Here is a 21,215-nt window from a genome sequence, read left to right on the forward strand (position 1 = left end):
ATTGAAAATATGTAATTTTAAACTTCTTTTGTGATTTTTTATAATAGTGTTGACGTGCTATAATAGATGTTCAAAGTTCCACTCTCGTATTTATTTGGGTCTTCTTTATATTATTGATTAATTTTAACTACTTCTCACATGTCAAGACATAATTCTTACTTGGCAAAAATAAAAATTCAATAATCCACAATTCTTGAAAAAATCATTATTAATAAATGTTTTGTTTTTGCTTCTTTGGAAGAACAGGTTGCAAGTATTTTAGTTCAACAAAAAAATACACGACATCCTGAATTGCAGATTTTGGGTTCTTGCCATAAAATGGTTGTCTGCCTTCCAAAAAGCAGGACTGTAAACACTTGTGTGTTTGTGTGTGTATAAAGACAAGACATACCAAAAAATATATATATATATTGAACACATATATTTTAGTATATAGTTGTCAATTAAAGTATTCCTCTCGAGGAGAAACTGTGAGTGGCTAGATTGCCTTTTCTTTATATCTTGGGAGGAGAAAATGTTACTTGTTAGTGATCTAACCTACAACATCACACACATCACAAATCATCTCTTAGAAGGTAAAGGACATTTGAGTAGAATGATTTCTATCTAGTTAACACCAAAACTAATAAGCAGTTAATTCCAGCCCTGAGTCTTACTTTACATTGAGATATGTATTAGGTGGCTCCTTCAATGACGTATGGCACATTAGAATTAACGTTTCTAAAAGCATAGTGTCATCACACCTTCCCAACTCATGTACAACTATTTATTTCTTTCGGCTTCCTTTACGCCTATTCTTCTTCTTAGACTTGTTGTTGCCCTTGTTTTGTGTTTCCTTGCTGCTTTGGTTGTAAGCTCCAGACGCCGCAGCAACTTTTAAAGCATTTGACTTACCCTTATCAACACTACTGCCTTCCTTAGCCTCACCATTACTATCCATCTCATTGTACCAATCCACTGATGTATTGTCAGTTTCTAATGTCCATCTCAGGAATGGTTCGACATGTTGTCTTCTTGACTGTAATCTCTTGGAAAGTTCGCCAATCATTGACATATTGTTCCCAGGTTGCAGTTCCCTAATAAGGTAATGTAGAAGGAAGGGGGAGGGGAGGGGGAGGAAACACAAGTCAGCAAAGCATGGCAAGTCTAAGGTACTGTTTGGCCATATGAAATTTTTATCTCAAATATAAAATTCTTATCTCATCATTACAACTTTTTCAAATCTCCATATAAAATATAATAAACAATTCAACTTTTAATTAACTTTTTCAAATCCCAATACAATAATAATATTAAAATATAATATTTTAATATTTAATCTTAAAATTCAAAATTCTCATCTAAAAAATCTCAGTGGCCAAGTAGAACTCTTGAAGATTTCACCATAAGATCCAAGAAAAGGACCCATTTGAACAAAGCATAAGAAGGCAGGGCATGTCTAATTCAATATATGCTTACCTTGCATCCAATGCAATAGAAAGTAGATTCAATTCCTCGAGCATGCCAACTACTTCCTTCAATAATTTTCCATGTTTGTGGTAAATATTCATCTGATGGCATTCACTCATAATAATACTTAAAAGGTGAATACATTCCCCCATGTTTACCTAATTTTTTCACAAGGAAAAAGAAAAATTCAATATGGTGCTCATTGGCATATGCTTTCTACAAAAGTTTAAATACAATGTAAAATAAGTGTATTACCTTAATTGCTTGGTCGTTTTCCAACATGCACCTTGGATCTCCACCAACCTCTAATGGCTTCAAAGCTTCGAAGAATCTATCCCAAAAGTAACTATAATTAATTGGTAGTTCAATTCCAATTATGTTATTCAAATCACCCTGACCTGCCAAGTTTGAAGGCACAAGCTTATAACCCCCATGATCATAACTGTTTGACGAAGAAACTTCACCACAAGCATTAGTTGCACCCACTTCAATAGCTCCAATTTGACCTCGAGAGGCTTCGACTGTCTGAAGACGTAGAACTTTCAACATTTCATCCCAAGATTGCTTTGCCGTCATATCAACAAAAATTGCATCTGGACATAAAAATTGCCCCAAATTCTTTCCCAAACTCACAATTACAAGAGAATTGTTGACCTTCTTAAATGCTTTAGCAAGCACATTTACATTCATATGTAAATGTTTCTGTCTTCTCCTAAGGACATCATAAAATTCGGATGGAAGTTGCTCAGTGATATAGCTCTTACCAAGCAATTCAAAAAGTGAATCCAAAAATCTCCCTGTGTTCAAATAAACCAAACATATTATAGCAACCAATCTCAACACCAGCAGCGAATAGTAATCCTTCACATATATAATATTAGACCTTCTGATCCATTCAAGTGTCTCCTTCTTATTAAAAAGAAGCTGCTGAACAAAATCGATAATTGACTCATAGATTCCTCCAAGAAAAGGTTGCACTTCAGAAACAAAAGTAAAATTTGGGTTGTTATCTACCTCTTTGTAGATAAACCATTCAACAAAAGAAGATTTCGAAGTGATGAAGTAACCATGGAAGGAGGATGCCAAGATCAATAGGCGCTCAACAAGATACAAGAAACAACCAGGAGATATGTAGTCATTTTCTTTCATCCAGTTGGCATTATAGGTATCCTTCAAAGCTTCAAAAAGCCTGAATAGAAGGGACCACTCTCTTGGAGATTTACTGATATTGTCAGGCACCGTAGTGTGTGGAAATGAAATATCAACATTCCCACAAAGATTCTGAATGAATGTTTTCCAGGGTGGGTTCACATCTATTCCATCAAACAATTTTAAAATCTTCTCATAAAAATCATTGTTTAGCTTACCCAATCCAAGAATTATCATCACGACTCTTCCAATTTTCCCATAAGTTAGCTTACCCCTCGAGCTGATGTTTTCCAATATCGCTTGCTGTAGTAAATTCCTAGAAACTTCACTCCCTCTCAGAGAAAACATGTTCTCTACCACTGATTTTCGCCAATCTAGAGGAAATACATAGCCAAAGAAGGATTCAGCAGAAAATTTGACAAATCTCTTTAATGCCTTATCATCTCGGTACCCGCAATCCGAAAGAGACTTTGCAACCTCATATATATGAGTAAGTGATCTACTTTGGCAGAACATGGAGAGGTTATTCTGTAATGAGAGATTATATAGAGCTTCAAGATGCTTCAAAACCTGCAGACCAACGGAAAGTATTTCTAAAGACCAGTAACTTCCAACAGTTGAAGTTAAATGGCGAACATTAATAGAAACCAACTTTCCATTTTGATGAAGGAATCGATTATCCAAATCTCTCACCCAATCAGCACCAGGGTTGAGCAAAAGATATATTGCGTTAAGTTCACGGAACTGTCTCCACACTCCCATGTAATTCAAACAAAAATCTCCATATTGTTTATATTCATTAAAATCTTGGGTTTCAAGACTTCTGAGATACTTGAAAATGTTTACAACACGATTTTTCCAAAAATTCCAAAAGTAAACAAGTGTTTCTACAGAAATCTGATTTCTGGAGATCATCTGATTTGAATGCTTTATTCGATCAAAAACAAAATAATCCTCCCACATATACTTTGATGAGTTTGTCTGAAGATGAGCATCTATAATTTTTCGAGTAGATATTATTTCACCACAAGCACTCTTATGTCTCTGAGAAGAATTCAAAGATTTTTTCATGACGGACACACTAGTCTTCTCATTTGATAAAACATCAGCCTCTGTACAAACACAAGCATAGAAGTTTTTGGACTCATTCTTAGCAAACAACTTGGCTTTTGCCAAAAGCTCTTGCTTCTCTGTAAACTGCTTTAAAGGCCAGCCTTTACTTCCAACTGTCCACAATGAGCTGGACAACACAAAGAGGAGAATTAGCATGGATGCTTCTTTGAAATTACCGGCCTTCCCAAGGAGATCAGAAGCCTTTAGTATCTCCCCTCTTAACTTCGCAATGTTTGCAGCCTCTAAGAAGTTGCCCAATTCTTCTTCCAACAACAAAAGCTCATCAAAACAATCCAGACGATTCAAAAACTCGCGCATCAATTCTATGGAATGAAAACCTTTAACAAACCTCATCATAGATTTGTGATCTTTACGCTCATAATAATGATGAGCACAACCCTCTAGAAACTCTAGTTCAAGTTTTTCTATTTCTTTTCCTATTCTAACCACGCCAAAGTCCATAGTTGCATCTTGTTTCCAATAGCAAATGTACTCCAAACCCTTGTCAAATAATTTTCCCTCGGAACAAACTTTTAAACATTCTGGGAAAAAATAGCCCCTAGCATAAACATCAGCTGCAAGTTCATAACATCCTGCAAGAGAAAAGCATTCCCCAGCCTTTTCTAGCTTTGACTCCCCACATTTTTCTAAATACAGCCTACCTGCAATAGTTGGATTTATGCCAAGTCAAAAACAAAAACTCTCATTAAAACCAAACCACTCTCAAGTTAGTTTTTTTTTTTTTTTTTTGGTGCTTAAGTTAATCTTTCAGCTTTCTTCATGTATAGAAATTTATGGCAAAAAATTCAGAGATTAAATAAAAGGTCGCATGACAGTGTTTATGATACAAGTACTTATATCAATAATTCCATGAAGAACACAGTTATAATGGTAAAGATGAAAAAGTAAACAATAAAAAGGAATACTTGTGGAGCACATTTCGGCCTTTTATATTCTCATCCCTCAAATCTTTTAAAATGGTCACTACCCAATGTTGATTCCACCAAAGTCGGGTGGTCCTGAGAGTAGTTCAAATATGGTTCTACTTTAAGTATTTTTTCTACAAAGGGCTGGCCCCTCTCCAAACTCAAATGTGCCTTGACACTTGATAGTTTGAGACTCTACCATTCCACTAGACAATGACTTCGCTTAGAATTATTTCTATAATTTCTAAAGCTTCCAATACCAGAAAAGGTTCGAATTCAATTGTAAGATAGATTGAGGTTTTAAGATGCATCATGCATTGCAAAAAAAATTTAACATCAAAACTAGAACCCAAACACCACAAGCACATGGTAGGTTATATTTGATGACTTTCCTAGAATCTAATGCATACCTGCTCTTTCATAGTCTCCCAACTCACAAAAACAACAGGCAGCAGAATCACCCTTGCCTATTGCTTCAAATATATTAGCAGCTTCCCTAAGTATACCATTTGCTGCTTTAGGATTCAAATGTCGCATTCGGTCAGCCGTGGCTCTAAGGCTAGCAGCCTTTGATCTTCTTTCCCAATAAGTATCTCCAGCTCTTTCAAAGCACATTGTTGCTATTTCATAGTTACAATCATGATATAACTGTACAAATATAAGAATTAGATATCCATAGAGGGGTAATTGTGTTTGCAAAAAAGAAAAAAAAAAAAAAAAGGTGTGAACAGATCCATCATACCCTCATTCACAAGTACTACAATTGCAAGATAAAAGTAATAATTTTCATAGCAGAATTCAATAACAATGATTGTATCATCTTCATCATTGCCGAGCTATTAATTTGGGTAAAAATTGAAGCCTATTATACCACCACAAACGAATATTCTGATCATTCCTTCACCATGATATTCTCCATGCGATAACCTAAGGTTTTGCAGTCTCAATCGGAGTAGAAGAACTTTTAATAATAGAGGGCAAAAAACAATGACATAATATAAAGTACTAGTAGGAGTAATAGAGTTAGTTTGGGAAAAAATTTGTCTATGAAACTATAAAAATAAAAAGTCTCATAGTTCCTTCACCATGATTTTTCCTATGAAATAACCTCAAGTTTTTGAGTCACAATAGGAGCAAAATATATTCATAAAGAGTGGAGTGACAACCTTCATGCCCCTTGACCTCCACTCCTCTGAACTGCTAGCAACTTGCATTGTGTGAGCAAGGAAGTAGTCCAGTTGTCTAACTTGGACAAGACGCTTTTTCTTCCAATAGTCAAACATAGGTTTACAGAACTCCTCTGTATTCTCACAAATCCACAATCTCTGCCTCGTTCGTGTGATAGCTACATAAAGTTGCTTTAGTTCTGAGCACAAGACATTGTGTTTAGTGGAAAAGGTGCTAGGAGAAGTTGAGTCGAGTAAATCGTATTCCTTCATATATTCATATATTACCCTCCATTTATTTTGCAAAGGTGATGAGCCAAAAAAGTTGTACAACAATACATCCTGCACAAGGACAACATAAGAATCAACAAAAACTAGGAAGAATCCTATTGACATGGCGTGATGATGAACTTGAACATATTAAAAAGGTTATTTCAAAGCAATGGCTTTATTCATTGAGAATTCAACAATAAACTAGGCTAATCAACTCAATGTAAACCAATAAATCAAATAAATAAACATGCACAATAACCACCTGAAACTCAAGGCCCTTACACTCCACAATAGTTAGAACAAGTGCTTGCTTCCCAACATATTTGGCAACTTCCATCCGAGCAGAATCATCACGTACCAATATTACCTGCTCCGCACCAAAGCCAACAAGACTTGCTCCATTATTACAAAAAATAGTGATGATTGCATTTTCATTGCTCCCTAATTCAAGTAAAATCGGAGCTTCTCCATACACAAGACTATTCTCAGGCTCCAAAACATCAATCGATTGAAAGAAGAAATGATATAGAAGTTCAATAACACTTTGTGCAAGTTTGAGAACCCCATCATGAGTACGAAAGTTCTGGCTCAGATAGAAAATATTTGACATTATTCCTTTTTCTTCTCTTTTATTATGTCCGATGCTTTTTGATTCTAGTAGAAACTTCTTGTAGAATAGAGATCGTATATCCTGGAACCTAAAATCAATTCCCTTTGAAATGGTTTGTGCTGTATCACCAGAGAAAACAAAACCTTCTTCGATATTTTTGCAGATATATTTGAATAATGCAATTTGGCTCAATGTAAGATCCTGAACCTCATCTATGTATACAAAATCAATTTTATCACCAGTGTAGCTTCCAATTCTCAAACGACGATGTAGATCTATCACAAGATCAGCCAGATCAAACTCACCCCTTTTCATCTTCAGCTTTTCATAATTTTGAAAGAGCTCATATATTATTTCTCTCTCCTCTCTACTTAAACTGGAAACACGGCTAGTTGATAGTAAAAGATAGTCGTCATGACTGAGCTTACCATCACCTTCCTCTACAGCTTGTGGCCCACCTTTTATATGAGAAATAATCTCTGTGAAAACTCTGGAAGAGTCAAGCTTTGTAATTAGCTTGGCATTGAAATGCGGCCAGTATGATAAATTAAACCTCTCATAATTAACTTCCTTCAACTTTATAAAGGTCTCTAAGGCAATTGATCTGCCACCAACTCGACCAGTATCAAGTTTTCTCACTTTATGGAATCTTTCAAAGTAGGAAATGCCCACAGTTCCATCAAGCATCATCAGAAATTTATGAAATGTTATCACAAGAGGATAGGATATGGTAGAAACACCAACAAAAGAATCTGGGATGTCTCTGAATTGAACTGCATCGTCAAAATCATCAATATCCTTTGAACTGGTACCTTTAGAGCAATCACCATCATAGACAAAGCTACAAAATAAAAATAAAAAAAGGTCATAAAAGGCTTATAGTGAAATCCTCGAACAACTTTATTGCCAAAAACAAATAGTGCTTATTCACAAGATGTTTTGTTGTAACACAAGATGAATTTTTTAGCCAGAAACTAGATATTGGGATCAATACACTTTGCATGCTCAAACCACCAAGATTTTTACACTCTATTCCCCAAATTACCAACACTTTGCACCCTCAAACTACAAAAACTTAATACTTCTCACTATTTCTTAAGATCTAATGATCAAGATTGTGCCCCTTCAACTATTACTTCCCTTTTATCTATCAATTAAAAAACAGTGTGAAGTGCCAATATTTGGTAGCTTGAGGGTGTAATGAGTCAGTTTTCATAGTTTGGGGTGCAAAATGCAAAACCCATGATAGTTCAAGGGTGCAAAGTCTACTCGTCCCCGAGATGTTAGAAGAGATAATATATCCCCCTTGATTTGTACTAACAAAATAAAAGACTTTCGAAACTTTTGTGCTAACCTAAGCCTAATCCCCAATTCCCACATATTTGAAAGCTAAAAATTATATGGAGAAACACTACAACATAGATATACATAAAAATAAAAAATAAAAAAAATTCAAAAGGAATAATAAGAGTAAATTACATCCAGTAGACAAAGTTGTACTAAATCAAAGAATAAATCAAGCATATATACTTGTAAAGTCGGGAGTAAACAACTTAAGAAGTACATGAAATTTGGTACGAAAGTTTAGTTTGAATTTAACTTATGAACCACGTTTTAACATAAATTGGCCAGCCAAAAAACAAACTGGAAGGGGTCCATAGTTTTTTGAGATTTATATGCATCCAAACACAAGTTCCTTTTGAAATTTCTCCAAACCCCATCAAATACAGTGAAAACTAAGTTTCATAGTTTCTAATAAAAATCAAGCTAAGAGATTAAAAAAAACTAGACTTCCCCAAACTCAATGGAACTAGTAGCTCATGAATTCATGTGAGTATACCATCAAATAAACTATGCACCTTTTCAACTGAGAAACGTGTTGTGTGACCTGTAGTTTGACGGCATAACACAGTTTCTGGCTCACTGTCACAAAAAGCTGGCGCACTATAGTACTCTTTGATTTCGCCAAGGTCTCCTTAGTCTCATTATCTGGTCTATGTACAAGGTTATTGCCCTTCACACCATAAAATAATTCTGCTGCTCTCTGGAACACCTCTTCTTTCGCTAACAACTTCCTAGTCAAAACAGTGGTTTTCCCAGTACCTGACCTTCCAAGTATAAAAGCACTTCTAGGAAAAACGATTATCTCCTGCTCCTGGTCAGTTACTTCAAATAGAATATCCAATTCACCACTATCCTTGTTTGAACGCAAATGATCCACTACACCAAATGAGAAAGAGTAGAATTTCATCAGCATCAGACTCTCACTAACCTTTGCATTCTCAACATAATTTCCACCATCACAAGTGCAACCAATTAAATCACTCTTATTTTCACTATTAGCAACATTCCTAATCCGTTCAATATCAAAAGAGCTTGACCAACTCTTCGGAACTTCCAAATCCCTAAGCAAAAATAACCAAAAAAAAAGTTAAACCACTGCAAAAGTCAATATATAACGAAGTTATACTTGCAAATTTAGCAATATCTTTAAAGATTTTCTAAAATGCAGAAGTGCATACATACCCCTCAAGACATTTCTCTTTGCAGTGATTAAGAAAGTCATCTGTATATTTCCCAAACATGCTATCAAGCCGTTTGATTAATTTTGGAATTTCCCCTGCAGGTAATATATCCCAGACCTTCAAAACTTGATGGTACCCCATTTCCTTTCCTTTGTCACTCCATTCCTTTCTGATGTCATTTGCACAAATAATATAAAGATCTTCAACCTTAAATTGCTTTATGATCTGTGAAGAACTTCCACAAGCTGGATCTGAACTTCTCTTCTTGGGTCTCCAGCCCATGGAAAGTTTAAATAGACGTACTATAACTGAGTTTTTTCTCGTTACAGACTTCAATTTTTTAAATGATTTCAGAAAATTATCACTGAAAAGAACCTGTTGGAAATGGGAAAAGAAAGAATACATAAAATTTAATAAGAAAAGCTACATAAACCAATCAAGAAAGAGTGTTAACACTGCCACTAGTGAGCATTGAAAAAAGGAGTAGAGTTTGTAATGAAAGCATAACTATTGAATGTCAAATACCTTCCACCTAGCACTTCTGAAAAGTATGCCATCTCCTTTCAGCAAATCATCAAATTGTTCAAACTCTCTCTTCACATCTAAAAGTGCTTTGTGTAAATCCTTGTCTTCATCAGCATTAAAGAAACAATGACGTTTCTTAGCATCAAGGACTAAGTCTTTCCAGATAGAGTCACGATTACCAAGTGTACCTTCATTTCCCAAGATCCATAGACAGTGCCTGAAAGGCATTACGGGGAAACTGATATTTTATACATACATATCAATATGGAAACAATAATAAACTTTCCAAAAGAGTTTACAATATCTTACCTTGCCCTGGTAAGAGCAACATTTGTTCTCTGATGATTCGATAAGAACCCAATTGATGCATACCTATTAGATCTCACAGTTGATATTATTATTATGTCCTCCTCCCCACCTTGGAACCCATCAACTGACTTCACATTCACTGTGAACCCATCAATATTAACATACTTCCTTCCAAGTTTGTCCTTAATTGCAGCTACTTGAGCAGCATAAGGAGATATTACACCAATATTGAGCTTCTGTCTTGAACCAGCCCAAGCTTTTCTCAAAGAAAAATCCAAAAACAAAGAAAATAATATATCAAAAACAGAAATTAGTTATAGGTTGAAACCAGGACGTTTAAGTACCGGTTTTTCTTAGGGAAGAAGTTCCATTATCAAGAGTTCTAGAAAGCAAGACCACATGGAAGGATAAAGATACAATGTGACAATTCTTAATTACAGAAACATGCATTTTACAGTATTTTTAATAATTTATCAAATATATGTTTTCTTCTTTTGGACTTAATTAAATTTTCCAGGACTCATAAGATAATCTCTAAAAAATTTCCTACTTCAGCATGTTGAAGTTTCCCATTCATTACAGTACAATAAAGGCTAAAGCATTGAATCACTTTGACAAACCTCATCAACTTCCACCTTATTATTTTATCTAAGGAATTAGAGATCAAACAAATCAACTTATACTGAAATCAAATTAATGACTTACATGTGCTGCATCTACAAATATAACCTTGCTATAGGATTAGACATCTTTCTCTATAAAAGATAAAGCCAAATGTGAAATTACCCCAAAAGTTGAATAGAAACTGATTAGACTAGATGTCAGAATCAAGTTTATGAAATGATTGATTATTTAAGAAGAAAAAGAACTAGTAAAGAGGTATACATGTCCATTAAATTAGATATAAGCAAAGCTTATGATAGGCTTGAATGGCATTATTTGGAGGCTGTAATGAAACACATGGGATTTGCTTCTAGATGGATCCATTTAGTCATGCTTTGTGTCAAAACAATCTCATTTTCTATTCTCATTAATGGTGAACCAGTTGGCCCTATTTATCCTTCTCGTGGGATCAGACAGGGAGATCCACTATCTCCATATCTTTTTCTTATTGGGGACTGAGGGACTAATATCTCTTTTGACTGAAGCTAGCACAAGAAATCAGATTTCAGGCATTCGAGTGTGTGGAGGGGCTCCTGTGGTGAATCAGTTGCTATTTGCAGATGATAGCATTCTTTTTTGCAAGGCTACTCTTCAAGAGAACATGGAGTTACAAAGAATCCTTGAAACTTATCAGAATACTTCAGGCCAAAGAATCAACAGAGGAAAGACAACAATGGTTTTCAGTAACAATGTCCACTCAGAAGTTCAGCAACAAATCCTTTCTTTTTGGCGAGTTCAAGCCTACCAAAATTATGACAAATATTTAGGCCTACCATCAATGGTAGGAAGAGATAAAAGGAGGGCTTTTTCTAACATTAAGCACAAAGTTTGGTCTAAGTTACAGCAATGGAAGGAAAAGCTCTTATCTCAAGGGGGCAAAGAAGTTCTAATAAAGGCAGTGGCTTTAGCTATCCCAACATATACTATGTCCTGCTTTAAGTTGGCCAGCTCTCTTTGTTATGAAATAGAACAGATGATGGCTAAGTTTTGGTGGGAACAGAAAAAGGAAGAGAAGAAGATACATTGGGTAAGTTGGAAGAGGTTGTGTGAGTCTAAAGGTAATGGGGGAATGGGGTTTAGAGATTTAAGGATTTTTAATGAGGCTTTACTTGCAAAACAAGGCTGGAGAATTATGCAAAATAAGGAGAGCCTACTTCACAAAATATTCAAGGCTAGATACTTCCCAAGTTTGAATTTTCAAAATGAAACTCTTGGACACAATCCATCCTTTGTGTGGAGAGGCATATGGTCAGTGAAAGACAAACTTCTACAAGGTTGTAGGTGGAGGGTTGGGAATGGAAGAATGATAAGGTCATGGGAAGACCATCGGGTGCCTGGATTCAAACGCTTACAACAGTCAGCAGTGGTATCAACAAAAGATGATCAAAGAGTAGAGGTTTTAATTGATCATAATTCAGGGTGGTGGGATGTACACAAAGTCAGAAGTCTGTTGGCTCCTGAACCTGCTGATGCAATTCTGAAAATTATTCTCAGCTCAGAAAACCATGAGAACAAGTTAATATGGGACATGGAGAGGAATGGATGTTTTAGTGTTAAGAGTGCTTATAAATTGTTCAAAACTTTGGCTGCAACACCAACAGAGGGGGAAAGTTCCAGGAGTAGAGTAGATAAAAAGCTATGGAAGGCTATCTGGAGGATGAAAATTCCCCATAAGGTTAAGATTTTTGCGTGGAGGGCTTGCATTGAAGCCCTTCCAACCAGATGCAATCTGAAAATGAGAAAGATAGTTGAAGATGTCACCTGCCAATTGTGTTCTGCAGGTATTGAAAACACTGCACATGCTCTCAAACAATGTCAGATGCTTATTGAAATGTGGGATCAACAATTTCCTCAAGCCAGGAATGCAGGAACACATGAGGACTTTAGAGAGATGGTTGCTTGAGTACAAAGTAATCACTGTCAATGCTGGTGTAGAAGAAATCAGTGGGTGTTTGAGGAAAAACATTTGGAAGCAGCAAAGGTAATCAATCATGCTCTTTGTTTGCTTAAGACTTATAAGGAAACTAAAGGCCTTAATCATAGTGGCATTCAGAGAGTGACCAAGTGGCAATTGCCTCCACAAGGGACGACAAAACTTAATGTGGATGGAGCAATGTTTCATGTTGATGGCACTGCTGGGATTGATCTTATTCTAAGAGATTGGGAAGGAAAGGTGCTACTGGCTGTAAGTAAAAAGGAGGCAACAGTGATGGAGCCTTTAGAGATCAAATTAATTGCTATACTCAGAGGAATGCAATTCTGTATCCCTCTTGGGTTGCAGGCTTTAAGCATTGAGACAGATTCTTTGATTTTAGCTCAAGAATTATCAAAACTTGAGCTGGCCAATTCTATGTTTGGGAATGTTGTGACAGATATTAAGCAGCTGCAAACTAGAATACCAGTTTGCTCGATTGTGCATGTCAATAGGGAAGCAAATGAATCAGCACATAGATTAGCAAGGTTTGCAAGAACTGTTACTGATACAAGTGTTTGGTGGGAGTCTACTCCCCCTAGTGTTGAACAAGTCCTATGGACTGATTTACTTTTGTAATTCTGATTGGTTATAAATGAAAGTGGTTTTCCTATCAAAAAACAAAAAAAAAAAAGAATCAAGAATATCTTGATATGGTCAAAAGAACACCAGACTTCAAATGTAGTTACCTTTGTATAAATTGCGCAATATTGTCTTGACAACAGCAACTTCAACCAGGTTTCTCCAACCATACCCAACATAACCTTGTTCTTCTCTTCCATCTACTATATTTATAAAAGAATATGTACCAAACATTGGTCCTGGAAGGTAGTGCTTTTCATAGCCTTTTCTTTTAACATTCGGGGCATCCAAGATCCGGTTGCTGTAAAAATTCATATTTGGGAAAGAACTTATAGATGGATGCATTCGATACTGTATATTAAGAAGATGCTTCGAGTGACCCAGTGAGCTCATTCTCTCAAATAGACTCCTTCCAAAACCAGCTTCGCTAGAAATCTATAAGTAGATTTTAAAATGATATTAAGCAAGAGAAATAAAAAAGAGAAATACGGAAATTCAAATTCGAACAAAGGGAGCAGTAAGTAAGTCAACCAAATAGGATTTACACACATTGCTTTTAACCATTGCTGGTAATTGAAGCTCATCCCCAACCAGAATAGCATGCCTTAAACCTCGGAGTTGAAGGGGTATGGCTGACTCGCACTCCTTTAATTGTGCAGCTTCATCAATAACCAGAATGCTCGGTGGTCTCATTTTCACCGAATGTAGTTTGTAAGAAGTTGAAGCAGTGCATAAAAGCAAGGAAGCCGCTTGAAGACAAAAATCCTTTATTGATTCTTCGCTCATACCCATTGGAAGCTCAAGTTCATTAAATGAACCCTGAAGAGTTTTTAGAACAGAAAGGCATTCTCTTCTCCTTGCTTGCAACTGGAAGGGAATATCCATACGTGGCTGTGAAGTATCTCCAACTACTTCTAAACGAGAAAAAAGCTCCTCCAAAACTTCAGACTCCACACTACCTTGAAACAATAAGGCTTCAAAAGACTCAAGTAGGCCAATTAGAGAACTCATGTTTTGGAAATTGCTTTGAGTGTAACTTTTGGGTAAATGTGTACAGAAGACTTGAAAACACTTTTTGAGGGATGATGAAATAGAAACGAATCTTTTTCTCACAAAATCAAGAAATGACTCGTATGTTTTTTTTGCTAGCATCAGTTTCCTCCCCGCTTTCCTCTTTGATCTGTTTTTCTTTGCTCTTTTCCAAGTGCATGTGATACTGAGAAACACAATCCTCGAGAAGATAAATCATTGAATCAAAACGACGCCTCCAACCAGTCCGATGTCCCAAGCACTTTTTAAGCCTTCGGACCCGACAATCTAAAAATATCTCTTTGATGTCTGAACCAAGTTTGAGTCGCTCCTTATTCCCAAACAAAAGAATATCTCCCAATGAGAAAAAAGAACCATCCGTTTCAAGCAATTCTTTCCCCAACTCTATTACGCAGGAGGCCACTCCACTAAGTGCAACATTTGTTGGGGCACAGGTAAGAGTTCTATATCCCATTCTAAAAGAAGATAAGAGCAGAGTACTAATGATTTTTGTTTTCCCAGTACCGGGCGGGCCCCATATAAGTTCCACTTCCTTCTTGTGGCTGCAATGCATCTTACGAAGACATGCCAGAAATGTCTGGGTTTGGGGTTCATTCAGTTTAGAATTTATACTGGTCCCAAATTTCTCATGCCAGCTGCCATCAATCTCTGCAGAGCAGAGATCACAATCTTCCTCAATCTGTTTTGCAACATCAGAGAGGGAAAATAATCGAACCAAGAATCAATAGCAATTCTCAGTAAGACAAATAAATTCAGAAAACCAAAAGAATAACTTTTTCAATAGCTGATGAATATGAATATGTGATCAACTTAAAACTTTTGGAAAGTTGACTCAACCTTAAGTTTTTCTTCTTTATTATACTTCAAAAGTAAAACAATTTGTCTCAGATTATAAAAACAGTGCTGATCCATGCTGTACATTTATTACATCCACTTTCACTGAATGTCCACTTCATAATAATTGGAGATTTCCATGTTACGTCAGGATGTATGCCTAACTCAGAATTATTATAACTAAAAAATTCATCACGAAATTACTTACCAAAGAATTAGTGCACAAAACTTTCTTGATAATCTGTAGATTTCCCCGCATGTGCAATGCGTTCCATATTCTCTTGTTAGGGATTGTATTTATCAAGAAAATCACAAACCAAGACTTATGGTTCCCAACGTCAACTTCAATGTCTTGCAATGCTTTGACTTCAAATCTGGTTGATGTGCTATCATCCTCATTCACATCATCATCCTCATCATCCTCATTCACATCATCATCCTCATCATCCTCATCATCCTCATTCACATCATCATCCTTATTCACAGCCTCAGGAATTTTGGTGACAGCTACAAAATCCCATTGCCTTCCTATTCTTCGTAAATCAGAAACATCCTCGGGTTTGGCATCTGCTAAAACAAATACATCTCCAGGCAATGTCTTGTAAGGCTCCTCGCCAGGAGCAGTGAATCTGTTTCTCCACTGATCAACCTCAACATCATACGATTTTCTTCCACCCTTAGATTCATGAAATTCAATTACTTCAGCAAAAGGGGCTCTTGAAATAATCTCCATACTCGAATGCAGTTGTGCACGAGTTTCTTCCAGTAAGGGGTAAACATATGACCCAAAATACTGGCCAACTGATTCAAAGGATTGCGGAATGTTTTCCACCTGTAATTATGAAACAAGAATTCAATTAAAATAGAGTGCCAAACAAACTTCTTGGAGGTCAAAAAACTCATCCGAATAAATTAATCCACTTGGAAAATGCAAATAGGAGAAGATAAAGTGAAACAGCGTGTATTTGTTGCAGATTCATCAAGATTGATTAAGCCATTATATAATAGAATATCTGAAAGCTTGAACAAATGTAGCCCACATATTTATATGCAACTTTCACCTTGTTTGGAAGACATGACTAAACTCATTTAACAGAATCGTTTGTACAAGCTGAAGCTAAGGTTTGAGAGAAAAAATTATCAAAACGGAAGGATTTGATGAGAAAAAAAATTCTTTCTATCCCAACACAACGATGTCAAAAGTGTCTATTAATCAGTTTATTAAACAAGGCGAAATGACCAACAGCTTTGTATTTAGGATGCGCATTTGAAATCCAACATATGTTACTTCCAATCACGTATAAGGATAATTGTCTTTTCATTCAAAAAAAAAAAAAAAAGAAGTTGAAATCGCCCACAGGTTAGCTACATCCCATAACTAAAATAATAATAATATCCAATTCGATTATATTTTCCAAGAAAATTCTGATTGATTATCAATATCGATCAACTACTTTGCCAACATAGGGTATTCGGCAGATATGTCGACTAAATCAATTGCTCTGCTCAAGTTCAACTATGGAGGAGACGCCCTTGGAGATTCCATGGTGTTCCGCTTGGCGGAATCCAAGCTGTTGAAGCTTGACTCAAACTCCTATTAAATTCATCTCCAAATTGACTTTCCCTGTATATGAGAACTAGAGTAAGAGAATTAACTAATTTGGTGTAGCTTATCCAACAAGGAATTGGAAATTACAGCATATAAATAAGTTTCTCTTTGAGAAAGATTATCTTTTATAATAGGGCATGGATTTAGGTGTAATGAGATTCTGGGTTTGGATGTTGCTCGATCTCATTTCTACTCCATCCTGCAACATTGAATTTCTTTCATATCGTACTCCAACAGTAGATGTAGGCTTCAAAGACAATCTAATTTGGGTAATTTTATGATTGTGATTGGTTCTTTTTCTATTAATCCTAAAATCTCTGTTGGTCGCATCAAACCAGCATCAAAGCTTCTTTGTAGCAACTGCAAGCTTGCAATTTGTTAACATATGGCTCGACTTCTCCCATCAGAAATTGGATGTAGGTTTCATAGGCAATCCACTGAATCCGCACCACCATTTATCACCGATCAACGTTTTTTGGCTGAACAGATTTTTTCCGGCAACGGAACAGTAGACGGCACTGAACTGCAGTTGGGAACCAGCTCAGAAGGTTCCGACGATGGTTTCTTTGGTGTCCCGCAGTGTTCGAAAAGTCTCGGTGCCTCTAGTGCCGTAGCCTTCTTCAACGCCGGGACCACAGCCTTCGCCGCCGTGGTGATGGGAGGCATTCCAGATAGTGCCGGCGTCGAAGTCTGTGCCACCACGAGATCTGATGGTCCACCCATATGCTCCGTAGGCACCATCGTGCAGATCTGCAGTGACTCTGTTGGTGCCGTATCCTTTACCGACGTCGGGGGTGTCACCGTCGTTGTAGCGGTGGTGGGAGACGACCCCAGAGACCGCCGGAGCACAAGTCGGTACCTTCCCCGACCCGACCCAAAGCCAATCCAATCAAATGGACTTGCTGTTGTTTCCCATCTCCTAATCAAATTTCTTCATATGTATTTGGTTGGATTTCTGCGCTTATACAACACAAATTGGACTTTCATTCTCCAAGCCGGAGAAAGCTAATAAATCTCCAGCGCTAGTCTTTCTTTCCATTTTACATAGCTTAAACCAGCAACTTGTAATTCCAACGTAACGAGAATGAAATATAATCAAGGATGAAGCTAGCAAGGATTTTCTCTAGTTTTTCTTTTCATGGGAGAAAAGATTCATATTCCCCTGTTTTGAAAGGGTTCTTTTATTTTTTTTTTCTTTTAAGACAGATTGCCTCTACATATATTATATGTGGGTATATGCAGTAACACACGTACATACGTGTATAAAGTTAGGAAAAATATAGTTGCAAACATAATTGTGTATTAATATGTGCACTAATATAATGTGATTGGCTAAAAAGTAAATTTTATTTAAAACAGTGTTAATTTAAGTTTTAAGTATGAATAAATCAGTATTGGTACACAGATTAGTGCGCGACTGTGTTTATATATAGCAAAACTCATAAAGTTATGTGTATACTTATGTAGATGAACATGTGCATCTTGTTTTCTTTTTTTAATGGAAATGGGAGTCTTGTTATGCTGAAGATTTTTCCGAGCAAACCGAAAATTTGTCTCATGACCAAAGTAACAAATGGTACTTACTTTTTTTATCTAAATTTTATTGGCACCATATATCCGAGAACAAAATTACGACTAATCCAAATCGCACAGCCCTCGACAAATTAGTGCAAAACCAGATATAACTCAACTGAAGGGTCAAACAATATATCACTAAATTGCATTAGCACACATTTCACGACTAGATCATGATCTATAAGTAAAGATAATGATAAATTTTTTTTTTTTCTACTTTTTTTTTTTTTTTTCTTTTCGAAAGCATGAGATTCTTCATCCATAGTTCACTGAGTGTTAAATGCTAGAAATCATTCCAAAGCTGCCCTGAGATTATAATAACTAAACAGAAATGTGCGCAAACCTGGTACTTGTAAAGGTCTTCGTTTTCAATATCTTCAAGGGACCAAGAAAGCACAATATCGGTAAAGCGATGGCCAGCAGGAACTCTCTTCTCTGAACCGTCGCCCTTCGTCATTTTCACTATTCCTATTCCTTTTTCACACACATTTCCTTCTCATCTGCATGCAATATCAATGATGATATCAAAAAACCCGTTTCACTATCAACTTTAAAATTCACAGAAGCAAGATGTTGGAGAGATAGGAAAGGGATTTCTTAGCCAGGAAGGAAAGAAACATGAAAGGAAAAGCAACTTGAGAATGTGAGTACAAGCAAACTAGTGGGTTATCTAGCCTTCAAAAAGCAAGAGAATCATCAAACGACGAATATGATTCATAGACCTTAGGAAGAGGAAAAAAAGTAAAGAAAAAACCTTTGGGCTTGCTTTGTCTTTTCCCGTACTGTTCTTTTTTCTCGGCAAATGAGAATCAAGAAGCCATGCATTCAAAAGGAGCCGAGGAATAAAGTTTTGAGTGGTGCAGTCATCGAAACGATTCGAAAGGGCAGATAGCAAAGCTTGGCAAAGCTTGTCAAGCATGTGACACTTTATTATTATTTGATTATTCAGTTTAGACGAGATAAAAAGAAATAAAATGTTAAAAATTGAATAAAATATTATTATAATATAATTTTATTTTAAAATTTAAAAATTTTAATTTTTTTTTTATTTTATGTAAAAATTTAAAAAAATTATAATGATTATATAAGATAAAATAATTTGATTTTACCTAATCAAATCAACCCTTCTTAAATGAAAAAATAAATAAATAAAAATATTGATGGTTATGGATGACGTATACATGCTGTAAAAAAATAAAAAAATAATTAGAACACGAGAAATATACATCTTTTAACATATTATAATGAGATTGTTGCTTAACAAATTAAAAAAGGAAAACGCTACTCTTCTAGCTGGGTTACAGCTGGGATTTTTTATTTTATTATTATTTTTTCTTATTTAATGATTAAGTAACTGTTTTTTCAGTAATGTTATGAATTATTTCTTTTTAAAAAAATATAGAAAAGTGTTGAAAAATACGTGTAAAAAAAGCATAAAATCGACTAACGGAACCCCCAGCGCCTACCAGTGACTGTAGAGCGATACTTAAAAAAATTGCACTACTTAATATAACTATTAAAGAAATTAAACTGCTAATATTTTTTAATCCTTATAACACCCACTTGATTAATATAATGGATATTTAAAAAAATGGATTTAAAAATAAAAAAATAATAGTTACAGTCGTGATTATTTATGTGCAGTTCAATCATTTTGAAAAAAATAAATAAATACAGAATTTATATAAAAAAATTAATTTTTAATAATAAATTTTATTATTTTTAAAATAACTACATGACACTTACAAATTCAACATTTATACATAATATTATTCTCGAAATAAATATTTTACAATCATGATGCATAATTATGGAGTGTCGCATTAATGGTTTGCCGATCCGTTTCATTGACCGGAAACAGTACTGATTAGATGTACAATTTTTCCAAGTCAATGAAAGTCAATATCTGTACACGTTTTTTAACGCGATGATATCCACAGCCGCTGGAGAGAGAACCTCTAGCTTCTCTCTAGAAACCCAGCAAATCCAGTAACGAGTCCGGGGGCAGGGGGGATGGGAGCCTCGGCTCCATCCTCCCTTCCTTCCTCCCTCCTTTTTTGTTTTCTTTTTTTTTTGGTTTTTTAGTTTAGATTTGGTCTAAAACTCTTGTTTTGATGTTGAATAAGCTCTCGGGTGAAGGCCGAAGGTGGAGCTGTATCGCCATGACTCAAGCGCCGTGGCCAAGCCCTAGGTTTCACCCCTCTCCGGATGTATATGGCGACGTGTGGTGGTCGGATTGGCATCTGATCTTTTGGGGTGAGTGGCAGAGTGGTGGTTCTGGTCTTTTGGGATGGTCTTTCGCGAACGTGCAACCCGTTGTGGGGGTGGTTGGATGGTTAGCGGTTGCTCTGTTTTTTTGGCTTAAAACAGGGGTGGCATGGGTTGGGTTTGTATCATAGAGGGCTGCTCCCGTGGTGGTCAGCCGCTGGAGTGGTCTTGGTGCTGCAGGATCGAGGGGGAGGTACGTGAGAGGTGCGGAAGCGAGGGCCGACCAGTATACCGGGGCGCGACTGAGCAGAAACTCATCGGTGTGGCGTGGAGGATGCGGTGTGGGCTGATCTAAAAACTACTATCATGAGAGCTGTGGTTTGTTCGGTGCTTTTGGATGGTTTCATGCGCGGATGATGAATCTTCAGTGATGAAGACGGGCGGCGGCAGTAGATGGAAGAGATGAACCCTAACGGGTTGGGCCCCCACGTGCAAGCTGGGCCTTTGGCTTAGGCTGGGCCTTTAGTTTATAGACCAGTCCAGTTTTTTTTTTTTTTTAGTTTTATAAAAAATAAAAAATAGACTAGTGTCCCATTTTCTCTTTTGGAGGAATATGGGTGTTTGTCCTACTGCTCTTTTGGAGGAAGGTAGGTGGTAGTACTCTTCCTTCTTAGGAG

The 21,215-nt window shown here is 36.3% G+C and overlaps 2 protein-coding genes across 2 annotated transcripts; both read right to left on the reverse strand.

Moving 5' to 3' along the window:
- Positions 1-568: 568 nt before the first annotated feature.
- On the reverse strand, positions 569-14,273 carry LOC122310937. Its single transcript, XM_043125210.1, has 12 exons — positions 13,812-14,273; positions 13,370-13,697; positions 10,046-10,301; positions 9,737-9,953; positions 9,213-9,586; positions 8,546-9,091; positions 6,339-7,527; positions 5,804-6,145; positions 5,048-5,285; positions 1,705-4,373; positions 1,459-1,607; positions 569-1,076 (listed from the first exon to the last, which is right to left on the reverse strand). Exons 1-12 carry the CDS (start codon positions 14,271-14,273, stop codon positions 767-769), a joined length of 7,080 nt encoding a protein of 2,359 aa, XP_042981144.1. The 3' UTR covers positions 569-766.
- Positions 14,274-14,368: 95 nt separating this feature from the next.
- LOC122310938 (probable helicase senataxin) lies at positions 14,369-18,991 on the reverse strand. The gene is made up of 3 exons (XM_043125211.1): positions 18,674-18,991; positions 15,355-15,978; positions 14,369-14,991 (listed from the first exon to the last, which is right to left on the reverse strand). Exons 1-3 carry the CDS (start codon positions 18,785-18,787, stop codon positions 14,380-14,382), a joined length of 1,350 nt encoding a protein of 449 aa, XP_042981145.1. The 5' UTR covers positions 18,788-18,991; the 3' UTR covers positions 14,369-14,379.
- Between the last annotated feature and the right edge of the window lie 2,224 nt (positions 18,992-21,215).

This window comes from Carya illinoinensis, chromosome 5 (assembly GCF_018687715.1).
Source record: "Carya illinoinensis cultivar Pawnee chromosome 5, C.illinoinensisPawnee_v1, whole genome shotgun sequence".
Taxonomy (NCBI): domain Eukaryota; kingdom Viridiplantae; phylum Streptophyta; class Magnoliopsida; order Fagales; family Juglandaceae; genus Carya; species Carya illinoinensis.

Excerpts from the sequence above, each read along its gene's own strand:
- LOC122310938 (XM_043125211.1), bottom strand. The coding sequence starts at position 18,787 with ATGACGAAGGGCGACGGTTCAGAGAAGAGAGTTCCTGCTGGCCATCGC. Across the intron at positions 15,979-18,673 it reads AAGACCTTTACAAGTACCAG|GTGGAAAACATTCCGCAATC; the intron begins GTTTGCGCACAT and ends TCATAATTACAG. Across the intron at positions 14,992-15,354 it reads TTTTGTGCACTAATTCTTTG|ATTGAGGAAGATTGTGATCT; the intron begins GTAAGTAATTTC and ends GTTGCAAAACAG.
- LOC122310937 (XM_043125210.1), bottom strand. The coding sequence starts at position 14,273 with ATGAGTTCTCTAATTGGCCTACTTGAGTCTTTTGAAGCCTTATTGTTT. Across the intron at positions 9,092-9,212 it reads AAAGAGAAATGTCTTGAGGG|GGATTTGGAAGTTCCGAAGA; the intron begins GTATGTATGCAC and ends ATTTTTGCTTAG. Across the intron at positions 6,146-6,338 it reads GTAAGGGCCTTGAGTTTCAG|GATGTATTGTTGTACAACTT; the intron begins GTGGTTATTGTG and ends GTCCTTGTGCAG.